This window comes from Epinephelus moara, chromosome 7 (genome assembly GCF_006386435.1).
Source record: "Epinephelus moara isolate mb chromosome 7, YSFRI_EMoa_1.0, whole genome shotgun sequence".
Lineage (NCBI taxonomy): Eukaryota > Metazoa > Chordata > Actinopteri > Perciformes > Serranidae > Epinephelus > Epinephelus moara.
In genome coordinates this window covers 14,205,395-14,222,140 of record NC_065512.1, presented here as the reverse complement: position 1 = coordinate 14,222,140, position 16,746 = coordinate 14,205,395, and the positions used below count along the sequence as shown (strand labels likewise).

The window sequence follows — 16,746 nt, the reverse complement described above, 5'->3', positions numbered from 1 at the left end:
TTACTGTATATGTCCTGTTTTTTTTTATTAAGTTTTAGCATGAAATTTATATTGTAAATTTAATTTTGAACATCAAGGGTCTGCACAATCATAGCTGATTCATCTCTTTTTTTTTTCTTCTTTTTTTTTTGTTATCCATCATGTCCAACGGCACCATGCACCTCAAAGAGAAAGACAGATCACTACAAAAAGGCATGCGAGAAAGGGACGTTTCACATTACACAGCCTATTCAAGTAAATGTTTCTTCTTTTACAGAACACAATTTAAAAAAAAAATGGGGGAACAGAAAATTAACATAAAATTAAAAAAAAACAAAAAAACATCAGCAGGGTACTATGCATCACCAAAACTGATATTATTATTCTTTGGTGTTCCTGTAATTCCAGTACAACATTGATACCAGCAAATAAATTACAATGTACAAAAAAAAAGATGAAGAAAAAACAAATGTAATTAAAAACTACACAACATTCACAAGCATCAGTACAATTACATATATACAAATCCTACAGGGTCAAAGCCTGTCAGTGTAGACATTTAGGGTCTCAAGGGACGTACTCGTACTCTTTAAACGAGCATAACACTTGTGTACTTTTGCATAAAATATAGTCTTAAATAGTTCTTAAATATTACAAAATTCCATCCAAACACATGTATTGTATAAATCTGAAAAGGTAAATGAGAACCCTTAAGACACTCACATGTTTGCCTCCTCTTTTTTTTTTTGTTTCTTTTTTTAAATCTCCTTATTGGTTTATCAAAGTTTGTACCACATGTTAAAGAAATCACATGAATTAAAAAAAAAAAAATCATCTTCTAGATTAACATTTGTTGCCACTGGTGGGGTCAGAAGCTGTACCATTTGTTTTCCTTAAATGTCTGGACGATGACAGTGATTGATGGCAGGCGAGTTATTAAACTGCAAAGGGGGGATGATGGGAGGTCACATGAAAGATGTCATTTCAGAACACCAGTTGAGTCTTGAGCCATGCGGTTAATTAAAGCCTGCATATTTGCTCTTGTAGAAAATAAATTTGGAGTTTTATTCAGAAATTAGCCTTAAAATTTTTGGTGCTTTTCATATAAGAGGCGAGGATATTAAAGTTTAAATTTGAATGTCAGAGCCAAATGTTTTATTTTGATAGTTTTGGTGTACATTTTAAGAAAGGTCAAGGGGTCACCTCTGGGAAATTCCTCCTCATTTTGTTAGGCCTGATTTGCATCCACGATACAAGAGAATTATCTGCGTTTAACAACACTACAGTGTAAAAGAACTCATCAATATCCCAGGCGCACGGATCTACACACTTGAACGGGTCAACTGGATGACAAGTTTGACAGTCACGTGGTTGTAAACAGGGGCATCAGAGCATCGTCCTCGGGTCTGAATTTCTGAAAGAGTCCTCGTCGTCTGAATCCGACGTTGGCACATCGCTGGAGGGGGTGTGGAGGTGGTTGGGTCCCCCGCTCCCCTGGCACACGTACCACTCGTTGAGGTTGGTGACCTGAGGGGAGAGGTTCGCGGAGCGGTTCCTGTGCGGCTCCGAGTTGGGAGACAGAGGGTCCCCGAGTGGGTTCGTGGAGGATATGTAGGTGACGTTGGTGGAAGGGGGCGGCGGGGACTTGCAGTGCACTTTCATGTGCTTCCGCAGCGAGCTCGGGTGCGTGTAGGATTTGTCACAGCCGCGCACTTTGCAGTAGTAAGGCTTGTCGCTGGTGTGGACGTGGGAGTGCTTCTTCCGGTCGCTGCTGTTGGCGAATTTTCGGTCACAGCCGTCGAACTCGCACTTGAAGGGTTTCTCTCCTGGAAGAAATGAGAAGCAGATTCAGTCAGTGTCACGTGGGAGAATGTCACTTGTTTACATTTGTACAAGATTAGAGCTGGAAATCAATTCTCCATACCTTTTAATAAACACAACAATTTCTCATTAAGTGCTGAGTGTAGCAGCCTGTGCCTCTCCTCTGGGGCTTCCTCTCCACTTTTCTCTAAACATCTACCAGAGCCCACTACTCCACACCCACTTGTCCAAAGCATTTTTTCCTGTGTGAACACGTGTAACATGCCTTTAGGCCTTCTGGGTACATGTATGTGTGCATGTGTGTGAGGGAGGGAGAGGGGGCACTCAGGAGACCACCAGGAGCCGTTTATGTACCGTGATGGACTCTGGTTGTAACTCATCACACACAAACACACACGTATTTTTTGATTATAGCCTCCATGGTGCATATATGGGATTGTGGATTGGATTGTAGGGAACTGTGCCTTGCTTTTTAAAATTGATAAGCAATAACAAGGTGCCTCAGACCTTTTGGTGACGTATATTTTTGCCTGACTTATTTATTCCCCCTGGAGATTTTACATCATTCACTAAGGTGTAAAGGCCTGGTGGCATCAGGCCCACATTAAGCTCCCTCTTCGCCAAAACACGACCTTCAAACAGCTATCAAAAAGAGCACTCATAAGATTTTGAGGAAAGTTACAATGCTAGGAGCCTTGGAGTTGCAGCACTGAGCAGCTCTGACCATTTCACCACGACGCAGTTGTTTTGGTCTGACAGTAAATATCCGGGGAGATTTCTCTCCACACAGCAATGCAGAGGTTGCAGCCTACAGCTCCTGCTCTTTATAGTTAACAGTAAGCCGGTGCATATGGCTAATAAATACAGCACATGTTAAGATATCTTTCACCATGTATACACACAGCCGCCGATAAATAAACCGAGCTTTTGCGTAAACGTCCTACGCCTGAGGATAATTACATTTACGCGTGTTCCAGCGCTGTCCTGCACGTACGTAAGCACGTTTTACAAATCATATGCCTTAATCCTCTCACGCCTACCACGAGCGTCTCAGCGAGTGCATAAGTTTATATTTAAGAAAGGAAATGAAACACGTTTACTCACTGTGCGAATGCGTCATTCAGTACAACTTTTTTCGCTCGCTTGTGTGCGCAATTACGCACGATCGCACTGACTGTCCGTTTAAGTGATGTGAATAACAACACAAGGTGTCCTCGGGTAGATTCACCCGATTATTTTTTTCTCAGATGACATAATTATAAGTACTGACCTGTGTGAGTCCTCTTGTGAATCTTTAAATTCTCCGATCGAGCGAACACTTTTCCACAGCCCGGGAACGGACACGGGAAGGGCTTTTCTCCCGTATGAACTCGGATGTGATTTATCAGTTTGTACTTCGCTTTGAAAGCCTTTCCTTCCCGTGGACATTCCTCCCAAAAACAGACGTGGGAGCTCTGCTCCGGTCCCCCGACATGCTCCACCGTGACGTGGTTGACCAGTTCGTGCATGGTGCTGTAAGTTTTAGAGCAGGGCTTTTTTTGACTTTGCTCCTGGTCAATCCATTTGCAGATTAGCTCTTGCTTTATGGGCTGCCGCATGTATCTTAAAAACGCCCCCGCCGCTCCGTGAGGAGCAGAAGCGATGTTCACATTGAGGTTCATGGAGTTGTAGCTGTGGAGAGAAGAGGGTCCATAGTGCTCCGGCCTGTGCCCGAAGTGCTCTGGCCTGCCGTAGATGTCCCCCGGTATACCCAGGCGCATCTGCCCATTGAGGGCATGGTGATGGGCACCTGGGGACGCCTGGTCGTGAAGTCCAGTGAAAAGTGAATGGGCCCCACTTTCCGTGTGCCCATAAGCACCTGTTGGGGAGATGAACATGCCATGGTGATGAGGGGAGGAGGCGGAACTATGCTGGTCGCCAAGTGCATGCATAGCAGAGGCTGAGAGTTCTCTCCTGAGGATGAAGTCCCTGCTGCTTGAGTAGCCTGAGTGGGGGTGAGCCACGGGGAAACCAACTGTGGTCTGAGCAGAAGTGAAAGATGCCGCGGTCTGGGCTTCGTGATGGCTCTGAATGTGCTGAGATGGGCTAAGTTTGAGAGCATTTGTCTGTGCCATGTGCTCTGGTCCAAATGGAGTGAGTGCCACTCCGGGGTCGTTGCCCAGCTCCCCAGGGTGGAGGTGGGCATGGTGGGAGAGAGGGTGATGCCCCCCTAGCCCCGGGAAGCCTGTCATATTCTGATGAGGAAGGGGTTGAGTCGCTGCCAAATCCGCTAATCTTATCGCCGGATTCCTCTTGCTTAAAGGGGGTTCCATAACTACACTGACAAGTCCATCCGCACTCACCGCAATTGTTTTTCACCACACCACGCTCTCTAAAACATTAGGAAAATATGTATATAAGGGGTCTATAAGTTCTTTTGTCCGGCTTCTAACTCTGCTTGCTCCTTTTCCCACTCTGTCCTCAAGCGATTGGCAGAACATACAACAGTTGGAGGACACAGTGGGGAATACAGTTTAGAAATGGCACTGCGGGTATTGGACGGATTTCGGTGACTGGCAGTTAGGAGAACGAAGCGATTGGCTGTCGTTCAGCGCAGGGGCTCAGCAGGGTTCCGCCCCCTCACTCTCTTTATCGCTGTTGACTCCAAAAAGTTGTACTCACAAAGTTACCAGCAGATTCTGTTTGCGCGGCTTTCTGTTTACTGGCGCTGGCGCATGTGGATGACCGAAATGTCAGTTTATGTGACAAATGCAGCCGAGTTTATGTCTGGTAAAGTGTCTTTCTATTGATTTGATGTCGCCATTGAAAAAAAAGAGGGAGGACAAAAAAAAAAGCCCGCTGCTGGTGGATGGATGTATGTGACTATAAAGATGAGAGCAGTGTGTGTGAGGAGGAAGATAAAGTTTATTTATTTGGCATGATTTTTTTAGTCATCATAAATCATTTGCAAAGCATGCAGCTCCTCAGACTGACATGGTTTAGCAGAAAAATATAAAATAAAAAAAGAGCGCACCTGTGTGTGGAAGCAGTGCTAAATTATACAAACTATTTTACAGCAAAAAAAATACCGTAAAATAATGATTAAAAAAATTGAATTAAATAAAATCATCATGCGTATATTTTTTATTTTTATTTTTTTAAATAAAAAGTGTTATTTTTATCTCCCCCCTCACATTTATTATATTAAAATGACTGATTTTCTATATTTATAGATGGAAATATTATGGCTGCTGCTTAAATTTTAAAAGAAGCTTCCAATTGAATTTTATGCTCCCAATCATATTTTAATGCAGAATTCAGGAAAACCAATAAACATGTCTTAAAATTTTATTTGTCCTGACATTGTTCAAAATGCCTCAATAAAAAATTCCTATTAAAATAATCACTCTTGGCTTAAACATATTACAAGTAAAGACAGACCTTAGCGTGAGTTATAAACAGACTATCATAACCTATAAATTATATCAGTCATGTCCTGGAGGATCCTGTGAAAGGTGTCCTGTATTTTTATCCCCTGCATGTCACCAACATTCTGCAATCTTGGCTATAACTGGTAGATATTTGCTGTATTATATTTAAGTTCACCATGACGCATGACGCCGTCTGATGAGTCCCTGTTGACAGCAGGACGCGTACCTGTCATGGATATGTCTTCATCCACACACCTTTGCAGTCGACCTGTGAAGGCAAGCTACACGAGGAAAGTTTCTTTTTCTTTAAACTCGAACAGGAGCTGATCTTAGAAATATAAAAATATATGAATGAGCTCCACATGTTCTCACTCATGACTGTAATTGATTTCCATCGTGTTGGAGAGGGAAGGGTTTACATGTTATGGGCCTGTTGCACGTGCTGCTCTGTTGCAACTGATTTATGAAGTTGGTAATTAGAAACACTGAATGGAGAGTTAATGTGCAGAGTTCTAAAATGGATATATGTAGGTGTTAAAAATTAATAATATTAAATATGAATCAGTTGCAGTAAAGGTTGTCGCTGCTTCTGCATCAGTTTATTGCTTTATTTTTTATTTTATTTTTATGTGCACAATGACTTTGTGTCGTATTTGTATTTTTTTTTTTTAAGTCAGGATTTAAAACTCAAAAAATAAATAAATAAAAAATCCCTCCCATCTCCACATGTGTGTACCGCTGTCTCGGCGATTTAGTTAAATAAATAAAATATGCCCAGCTCCAATGGGAGCTTCTGGAAACCCCATAAAAAGCCAGAGGAGCAGTGGGTGCACTGTTTATGATTTGTTTAAGGGGCCCCTATTTTATACACATTAAATTAAACACCACATTAAATGGGCTCCTAATCCGCACAAAATTAACAGCAAGAATTATAATTTTGCTGAGAAAGTGGGAACAAGACCATCCACCGTCACCTGGCGCGTAATAACCGTCACAATTTGGGAATATCATGCAACTTTTTCTTGGTCACTGTGTCCCACAATGCAGCCGAGCTCCCCAAATTCATCTTAATCTTACATGTCAAATAAAAAGAAATGCCTCCATGTGGGAGTTGGTGTTGAATTATCTGATTTTATAAACTTTGGTGAAGGAATGGGTTAATTGTTTTTATGCCTTATAGCTCCCAAATTACCAAAAGCTGTCGATGGCTCAGACGGAAGTGGGGGACATCTCCCAGCTCCCTCCTCTCCCTCCTCTCCCTAAAACAAAGACGCTTTGTCATAAACAGGGTTATTTTACCAAAAGGAGTCAGGAGGGCAACATATGTGGTCTTAACGGGTCAGAGGTCAAACATCCATGAAACACAAGGTCACGGGAGCCACACAAGTAACCTTCCAGTGTGTCAACATATTGATATTGTCAGATAATAGAGAGGAGAAATAAGCCTTTGGCCCCCAGTATAATGCACAGGCACAGCGCCCCAATGTGATCAAGCCTCCTGACTTCATTGATTGGCTTTGCGTCATCCTGTACTTACACTTAAAATCTGTACTTTTAGTGCACGTATTCCTGTGATTTATATTTTAAATCTGTGCGCCATGACTCAGTGTGTGTTGCTGATCCTAAAACCTGTTGAAATACTGGTCTTTGGGGGATTTTCAATAGGCTAGACCCCCTTTCTTCTCCAAGCAGAAGGGAAAACCCGCAGCCATGTGCCTCTCTACCCGATAGATTTTTCCCCCTCTTTTTAATTTTCTCTCGCTTTTCTCCCTATCTGGGGAAGGTTTTGTGGTTTTCCAGAGAAATAAAGAACTTCTTATAGGGGTCGGCAGACGTGACTTTGAACTTGGATCAGCTCCTGCGTTTCCTGTGGTGCGGGTTGAAATAGACTTGGAAGAATGGCACACAACTGCTCAGCCTGTCCCACTCCGAGCTATGAGACACACAATTTCTTTAAAAAAAAAAAAAAAAAAAAAGTTTTAAAACGTTTTTTCCCTCTCGCCTTCACCTTTATTTGTCGCTTAGAGAGCACCGGAGAGCTGAGGCAGACTGAAGTGTGTTGTGTGAAGGAACGGGAGAACTTGTGGGATTTTTTTTGTTGTGAATTTGGTGAAAATGTAAGTAAACTTCCTTTGACTTGAACGCAGCAGCTGTGGTGCATGGCCTGTGTATCCCCCCCATTTGAACGCAGATTCAGTGCATGCTTGTGATGGAAAGTTGCCAGTAAATTAAGCATTTATTTAAAATGACTTCCCTCCGTCAGCTGTAATGTTTGTGCCTGTGTGCGAGCCTAAAAAGGAAATCACGTTAGGGAGGGACATTTGGATAACAATGTAAAAAAACTGTGTGTCTGCAGCCTATTGTTGTCATGATGGCATCGCTTCTGGGGCTGAAACAAAACAACACACACACACACACACACACACACACACACACACACACACACACACACACACACACACACACACTCTCCCAGAGAACACCACAACATCTTAATTCACTGCAAAACATCCGACTTTTACAGCTCCAACTTTATGATTGCGCGCTCAGGAGAGGCTCGACCTTATAGGTCACTAATGGTTAACTCGGATCTGAGCGCAGTTCACCACCATAACATGTAACTTTAATTGCTGTGGTGAATGTGAGAACCCACCGAGGAAACAGAACCAAGCGACATATGGAACCATTAAAAGAACCAACAACAACCACTGGCGGTTGGCAGTGTGAAGCACTGGAGCACCGCTAAAGGCCCAGTTGTGGTTCTACAAGCAGTGGAAAAACCACTGGACTCCATATGGAGCCACACACATGCTTTGTCAGCTGGGGAGAATTAAAGTGGCGAGAGATGTGAACTTTATCTTAACTAAATAAGAGATTATTACAATTTATCGACATTTAAAATACAAAATTAGTGTGTTTAAATTGAAAAATATATTCAGATTTTTTCCTACTTTTGTGTGCAAAGGAAGGGGGAGGTGTTACAGCAGTGCATAGAAGAAAAAAGTTTTGCAATAGTGCATTTATACTTATTTAGCATGCTTTTATTATTATTATTCGGCTATTTTTCTTCTCATTTTTTCTATTATTAAGTCTATAAATGCACCCTCACTTTTTAGTAGACTTTGTAGCTCAATAAAATACAATAATTTCATATGCAAACATTAATGCAAGGACATAATTTTAAACTATTTTCCTTCCTGCAGCCACACATTCATGCGTAATGGACATTTTTTCGCTATTAAGTGTCATTTTTGGTGTCTTGTTGTTTAATTCATGGCTGTATATTTACTGACACGGCTCCATGGAGGCTGGTACAGTAATGTGATCATGTTTACTTGCATTTAAAAAAGATTTCTTAAAAAAGAGCTGTTGCATTATATTTAGATGAAGTAAATAACCAGCAGTGAGCAGCTCCATGATCTATCCTTCTAGTTCACTTTCTTTCCCTCGTCTAAATATTTATATTCATCATTACCTCTCAACTGATGCCACATTTTTTAGCTTTCATACTACAACTTGGCACCTACCGAATATAAACAACAAAACCATGTTCTCTCTTCTCTCTTGTCGTGATCCTTTCGCGTGTATATACCCCCCAAAAATCCTCTCCTAAAAGTAGGCGGTAATTATTACTGGAAAATGGCGTTGCGCTATTAAGTCGCCAAAGCGCTACCTGCTATTGGAGGGGCACCTGGGATTGATGAGGCGCGGTGGCCAATGAGACTGCGAGGAATGAATGAACGGGCTCCAGTTAAAGGGGGCGGAAGAGGAGGTAGAGCCAGTCCACGGAGAAACAGGGACCCTCCGCGATAAACACAGGCGAGCCAGAGAAATAAATACATACCCAATCGGAACGGCGATTTTTGTGAGATGCTGCAGCCACTCTCCGCTCTGTGCGCGCAGAGGACACCTAGTAAGATAATTATTTAATTTCTTCGAGTGCATTTTGTGAACGCAGCCAGCCAAGAGAAGAAGGGAGAAGAAGACACGAGGAAACTCTTCACTTCGTTGCATTTGGATTTTTTTGCGGCACAAGTTAACTAGAAGTAAATTCAGCCTTCTGTAACGCGAGCTGATTTTATTTTATTTTTCCTCATGAGCGGAGCAGCGTTTTTGAATCACGCCTGATATGGTGTTTCCAAGGTTGGAAGTTGAATCGTTGCTTGCCTGCATCAACATTTGATTATTTTTTACCTTTAACTTATTCGCCTTGCGCTGATTTAAACAAGCAAAAAAAAAGAAAATCGCTTAGTGAAATAATGTTACTGGATGCTGGTCACCAGTTCCCCGGACTGGGAGTGGGGTCATTTGCCAGGCATCACTCAGCGAGCGAGATGCAGGAGAGAGACTTGAGTTTGGCACAAAATAGCTTTGTAGACTCCGCACACATGGGTGCGTTTAAGCTCAACCATGATCTCTCTCCGGGACAGAGCTCTGCCTTCACCACCCAGGCGCCGGGCTACCCCGCTGCGGCTTTGGGGGCTCACGCCGCCCATGTCACGTCGTATGCAAGCTCTCCTTTCAACTCAACCAGGGACTTTCTCTTTCGCAGTCGTGGCTTCGGAGAATCCTCTCCGGCGAGCAGCCAACATACTATTTTTGGCCCCACGGCGGGATCCCTTCATCACTCCCACACAGACACTCAAGGCCACATTCTGTTCCCCGGGATCCACGACCAGCACGGCTCCCACGGTTCCCCGAATGTCCTGAACGGGCAAATGAGGCTCGGACTACCGGGAGAAGTTTTCGGACGCTCCGACCAGTACCACCAGGTTTCCAGCCCGAGGACCGACCCCTACTCGGCCGCGCAGCTCCACAACCAGTACGGCTCCATGAATATGAACATGGGGATGAACATGGCAGCCCACCACCACCCCGGTGCCTTTTTCCGCTACATGAGGCAGCAGTGCATCAAGCAGGAGCTCATCTGCAAGTGGATCGACCCCGAGCAGCTCAGCAACCCGAAGAAGTGTTGCAACAAAACTTTTAGCACCATGCACGAGTTGGTCACGCACGTCTCCGTGGAGCATGTCGGTGGACCGGAGCAGACCAACCACGTCTGTTTCTGGGAGGATTGCGCCCGGGAGAGCAAACCATTCAAGGCGAAATACAAACTGGTGAACCACATTCGGGTGCACACCGGGGAGAAGCCTTTTCCATGCCCCTTCCCCGGCTGTGGAAAGGTCTTCGCACGGTCGGAAAACTTGAAGATACACAAGAGAACGCATACAGGTAATTATCCAAAAACAATGCAGCTTTTTTATTGATTTTATTTTAATAACAAGATTGGTGTAATTGCTGCTGCTAAGCCGGCGTGTGCATTTATTTCGCTGTTGTAAACATGTGCCTTGCCAAGAGTAAACACGAATTAAGATCTAATTATCAGCGGCTATTTTGGGCTGCTAAAGTAGATAGTATTCAGAGAAACAAAGTCGATTTAGGACCACATCCAGACATCCAGGAGAGAGGGCGAATTAGTTTGGGAAACTGGAATAATTTCTTCAATATATGGCCACATTTTAGGAAATAACCTGGTGTAAAACATGAGCCAAACGCGTGGAAAACATTTTTAAAAGTGCCTGTGTTTTGCTGTGTGGGGTAAACTTTAGAAATGGGTCAAAGGGGAGAGTGGGCGCGCGTTGCGTGCATCGTAGGGCAGACAGACTGGTGTAGTAAATCACATCAATTGGTTTAACGTAGCTTCGTCTCCATACTGCGCTTTGACGCCCAGCATTATTTCCCCTTTCCATATAGATTTTTCCTTGGAGGAATTATTTGCACTAAATTCCTAATCGATTTGCACTCCTTGTTTGTTTAGGAGTTGTGTGTTTTGCCGAGGACAGCAGCAGCAGTAGTGTTTAAAGCGTGAGGAATGCCTTTTGTTTTCTCATGCGTCCCCCTTTGATAGGAGCTAAAGGTGCTAGACAGGGCCATTACCAGCCTTTCACATTTGGACTTATTTTCTTGGGAAATACATTATGGTGCCGTGCCATGAAATTGGTCAGGTGCTAATTAGATTTTTATTGTCTCCCAGCAAATGGTTCGCCTTCTGTAGGCCTACTGAGGACGGCCTTATCCCCCCTTCCCTCTATCTCCCACCCCCCTCTGCAAATCACTATGCGCATTATTTATTAACTCCCCCATTTCTTTAAAATAAGCTTTAAACTTTGAATATCATGATTAGCATCACGCTTAGGCTTGTTTTTAAATTGTTTTTCCTTGCTGGGATTTTAGGGACACACATTCGCACTGTAACTTTTGCATTTGGATTTTACGCACAGCTCCTTGTTGTGACACTCAGCCCCGAGGCTTGTCTGTGTGAAAGAAAAAAATATCTGACTATGTTCTTCTTCTTTTTTTTTTTTTACCTGCAGGAGAGAAGCCGTTCCAGTGTGAGTTTGAGGGCTGCGACAGAAGGTTTGCAAACAGCAGCGACCGAAAGAAACACATGCACGTTCACACGTCGGACAAGCCTTATCTCTGCAAAATGTGTGACAAGTCCTACACACATCCCAGCTCCCTACGAAAACACATGAAGGTAAATTGGAGTTGTGCTGACTAGATAAATGTGTCTCAGGCCTTAAACGTTTATTACACACACATATGATTGTGTATTTTGCTGTGCATCTTGTGTTTGCATTACAAATACTCATTTGTCTCATTTTCCCCAGGTCCACGAAGCGTCCCCACCAGCATCAGACTCATCACCAGCAGCCAGCTCTGGTTATGAATCCTCTACACCTCCAGGCCTGGTGTCTCCCACCACCGAGACCCAAAGCAACACCACCCTGTCCCCAGCCTCAGCTGTGCACAACACCACCAGCCACAGTGGCCTATCCTCCAATTTCAGTGAATGGTATGTTTAGGACTAAGCTGAAATGAAGCAACACACACTCATTTCACAGCACTGGACCATTCAGCAGGAGATTGGGACACGTGCACACGAGAGGCACACAAAAAAACATTTGTTTATTTTATTATTTTTTGATTCGCCAGGGAAGATGACAATTACCAACAGAGGAAAAATATGTATAATAGTCGAGGTGTATTTCATATTGTAAATAATTACTAAAAAGCCCACTTTCCCATTGGTTGTGATAGTTTGTCAGTCTTTGGTGTATAGATGTTCCTTCAATGGTAGCTATTTCTCTAACTGGACTTTTAGTGCACATATTACGATAAAAAATTGTACTATAATGTTGAATATTGTGATCCTAAGGCAAATTGATTGTACTATACTAAACATCTATAAACTGGAAAGAGTGCCAAAGTTAACATTTAACTCAAACAGACCACAATATTATGCTTGTGAATGTATATTTTTAGTTTGCTGGGCTTAACTTGTGATGTTTTGTGCTTTGCAAGTTTGAATTGTGAAATACTATCTGGAAGATTGTGAGGAAAATAAACGTTGTGCCGTTCGATTTTCTGTAACTACACCCTTCCTTTTGTAAATAATCAACTGCCATATTTATCCATTTGTAATTAAATTATGGTATTTACTTGCTACAGATGAAACAGTATTTATAAAGAATGTTTCTTTACTATAAATATGTACAATTCCGAGCTAAACATGGGCAGTTGTTTCGTTATGTGCTTTTGTTCAAAGTTTTAAGAGGTGTTTTCTTCCTTATTGTGATAAGAATTTTACTGCATACAAATATAATAAAAGGTGTTGCAAGTGCTAAATATTTCCCTTTGCTTTTTCATGCTTTTCTGTTTTCGCTGGCTCATGGAGGCGGTCTTGTTTTTGGAATAATTCAGACTTTTTTTAAAAAAGAAAAAACTCCAGTCATCAAATTCTTCATGCTCTAAATTCTTGTCCTCAGGCTAAAGGACATTCTGGTGTTTTATACCTCAAGCTTTGCAAAGCATGCTTACAGGCCCTGAACAATGTGGCTGTTGTGGTGGTGGTGCTGGACTTAACAGGAGATTTGGGGGATACACAGTCTTGAGGAGAAGCTCTGCCGAGAACAATGAAGCAAATAGTTTAAAATCATCTGCAGCAGAGTTTTAAATATTTTAATTCAAGTGTAGAAACCAAAGCAAACTAAGCATTTTCATTCTGCACACTCAGCAGAGCTCGTGTGCCTGCACTTCTCTTCATTTACAGACACCCAGCACATCTTCCATACATCACATCTTGTCACTTTATATTCTCCCAGGTCAGTTACTGAGTTTATTTGAACACACACCCGTGTTCCCCCTCCCCCCATGATGGACACTTCACTGCACAGGAGCTGCTGAACTTGAACTTGACTCGGCTTAGTCCCATAGTCTCTCTCAGAGCTCCTCCGGTTGCAGCCCTTTATGGGAGATGGCCATATGTCTCTGAACTTCTGTGATTAATTTAGATGGTTTTAAGGACGCTCCAGGCGTGTTTGTTTTAATTTGACGCGTTGCTGTGAGTGGAGATAATGGCATATATTGCTGTCTGCGAGCTCGCAGATCTGAGGCTCTTTGAAGAGTAAATATCACAGGCCCTAAATGAAGGCTGCATATACATATAACAGGCTACAGGAAAACAAGTGTTTGTCAGCTGGTTGTTGGTTGTGTTGCAAGACGCTGGCGTTTCCTCACTGCGCATGCTTCTGTATGTTAAATAAGTTGCTGTCTTTATGTGCTTCATGGTTGTTCAGGAGCATAGGAAACACATAGTGGGACTTGTTAGTGATGGTGGATGGTGGATAGCCTGTATCTGCTGCAGGCCGGCTCTCCGCTGTAGCAGCAAGTGGCACTCTGTCTGTGTTGTGGAGCTGCAGGCAACGTCCTGGTGCACAGGCTGCTCACATTACTTGGCTCAGAGGATGATGTAGTAAATAAAAAGGTTGGTAGGATCTCCAGGGAAGCGATGCTGATTACAACCAGGCAATGATATCAACTAAAATCAATTAGAACCTACTAAAAACGATGATTTTTCTCTCGTTAAAAATCAAACTTTTCAAAAGCAAAACTCCTTTTTTATTTTTGCAAAAGTGTGCAAACTGAGATGGGTTTATCTTTGCATCAGAGGGAAACTATGCTTTACATGCAGCTTATTGAGCACTTCAAATCACCTCCTAATGGCCCCTTCGCTGGCCGGCCCGGTGACCTCACCGGCGGAGGAAGGTATGACCTGGGGGGAGTGGGAAAGGTCAGCTCCACACAGTGTGTCGATGCCGGTTCCTGTTCGGCTCCAGCTGCGCTGATATTGATCCGCGGAGAAGGAAGCGCTTTTTTTCCTTCTCCTTCTTCTCACACAGCTTCTTGTACATTGTTGCCTGTACTGTAAGGATACTATGCTGTCAGACACACACACATAACCTGCCTCACTGGAGCTTATAGGTGGTGTTGCTCAGGAGTCTCTTGGACTCGGGCCAAAGTTCAGGAGTAAATCTTTGAGGTCATGTGATAAGTTCACTGCGCATTTTGGAAGCGTTGTGCGCGTTATTGCGCGCAGGCTGCAGGGAGGAGGGAGAGGACGGAGTGCGCAAAATATGCTTATCCATATTTCTATTTGCAACTCACTGGACATTTGAATGTGATGTTTTGTTTGTCATATTAGACCATAATACAGACATTGAACGCACCATTTTGCGAACCTGTCTCTTTATCTGGCATCACATCTTTAAGGGCCGGTTGATCCAATACATGAAAACCATCAGGAAAACAGCTGTTTGTTTGTTTTTAAAAATCTGGATTCATGACGTATAGGGCTACTTCAAGGAACACAGTTCATAGCAATTTTTAGCAGGTGCGCAGTGTGTGTTCGCTGAATACAGCGTGGACAAATATGTATTTATTTGTTATGTCACACAACTTTATTCACCACTACGTCAGTGAAGAGGAGTGTTGCGCCCCCGCTGGTGTGTGTGTGTGTGTGTGTGTGTGTGTGTGTGTGTGTGTTAGAGATGGAGAGAGGAGGGGTGGAGGCCGGACTGTCACAGGCCGTGAGGGGGGACACATTTTTGATCAGCACCAGTTGACAGGGGCCAGCATGTCGATATTTAGGACACCACTGTTTAAATTAAGCTCCACTGTTGTTGCAGTGTCACCACACACACGAGCAAAACTTACATCCGTGTTAACAGGGGCTGAGGGTGAAGTTTGACTAAGATGGCGAGGCAAGGAGCGCCTCTGATTGTAAAGGCCTCCAGGGAATGGTATCAAATCAGTGCGCTCGAGGGATGCCGCACCTGCAGCGCGCGCGTGTTTGCGTGCGCCTTGGCTGTACTTGTTGGTCTGCAACCACAGCAACGCATCACAACTTCACACCTGTCAGTCATCTCAGGTGAATGTATCTGCTGTATTGGCTCAGTGTGCGCATCGGTGATCAGCGTGGTTTGGAGTGTGTGTGTGTGTGTATGTGTGTGTGTGTTCATAAGAATGGATTGATGCGCTTCCACATTATCTCTTTTTCACACACACACACACACACACACACACACACACACACACACACACACACACACACACACGCACTAATTGCGCACGGTTAACTTGCTTTTTCCTTCTAACGTCCAAAAACATTGACGTATTACTGTAATAAATTGTATATTTTTGCATTAATATTGCAAATTTCAACATGTAATGGTCACAAAATAAAAACCTAAACACCAGCAGGCCTAAATTACCTCCAGCACATGTTATAGCTTTCATAAATCATCATAAATGGCAGCATATGTGTGTTTTTCCTCATATAAGCTTCTTAAAAGGAAACATTTTATTTGTTTGTTTTATTTTATTTTATTTTTAATGGAGCCTGCTGACACAGATTTTACCTTTTTAACCTTTAATAGATAGCAACGTCAAAATTGATTTTACTAGCTGTAAGATATGAAGCGTAATAATTATGATGATGCGAAGCATTTAAAGACAAAATAGGTGTCTCTCTGTGCTTTGAAATGACAGACAGCTTTAATAATCAAAAGAGAGTGTGCTTAGATTAAAAATATATGGTTATTTAATGTGCAGGAATAACTATATAATGTAAGAATCATTGCAATGTGAACAGTTAAATTAATTAAATAAGTAAACGCCGTATAAAGGATCATAGAAACAACGAATTTAGATTATTATAACCATAATTTTCTTTTATAAGCAAACGTTTGTGAAGGCAAAACAAATTATTTGCGAGTCAACAGCAAATTTACAAAAAAAAACCACCATATAGAATTAATTATAAATTAAATATTACACATTAAATTGTATCTATTTCCTCTTAAAGCGCTTTGCTGTTATTTAAATAAATAAAATTGCACGTGGACTTGATGTCACATATTTCAGACAGTGTTAAATCCACTTGCTGTTTACAGGCCTTCCTATTTCTGATCAGCTGCGTCACTATAGTCTGCCAATATCTGCAATTAAATTATGCACTTTAAAAAAATATATTTGCCTCCTTTGCACACTTTAAAAATCATATCTTTTGAACCAAATTCGTTTCTCCATGTGACACTTCCCAAATGGGCCTCCTCGGCAGGAATAACAGAGACACTGTGAGGAGTGTGTCGGCGACCATGTTTGGAGAGAAAACTTTTAAAACAAACGCCATATC

At 42.6% G+C, this 16,746-nt stretch overlaps 2 protein-coding genes across 2 annotated transcripts; one reads left to right on the top strand and one right to left on the bottom strand.

Moving 5' to 3' along the window:
• zic5 (zic family member 5 (odd-paired homolog, Drosophila)) lies at positions 1-4,276 on the bottom strand. The gene is made up of 2 exons (XM_050048387.1): positions 3,071-4,276; positions 1-1,805 (listed from the first exon to the last, which is right to left on the bottom strand). The coding sequence occupies exons 1-2, from the start codon at positions 4,110-4,112 to the stop codon at positions 1,366-1,368; spliced, it is 1,482 nt and encodes a 493-aa protein (XP_049904344.1). The 5' UTR covers positions 4,113-4,276; the 3' UTR covers positions 1-1,365.
• Positions 4,277-8,962: 4,686 nt separating this feature from the next.
• Positions 8,963-12,916, top strand: zic2a (zic family member 2 (odd-paired homolog, Drosophila), a). The gene is made up of 3 exons (XM_050048388.1): positions 8,963-10,442; positions 11,585-11,748; positions 11,882-12,916. The coding sequence occupies exons 1-3, from the start codon at positions 9,470-9,472 to the stop codon at positions 12,074-12,076; spliced, it is 1,332 nt and encodes a 443-aa protein (XP_049904345.1). The 5' UTR covers positions 8,963-9,469; the 3' UTR covers positions 12,077-12,916.
• Positions 12,917-16,746: the final 3,830 nt, after the last annotated feature.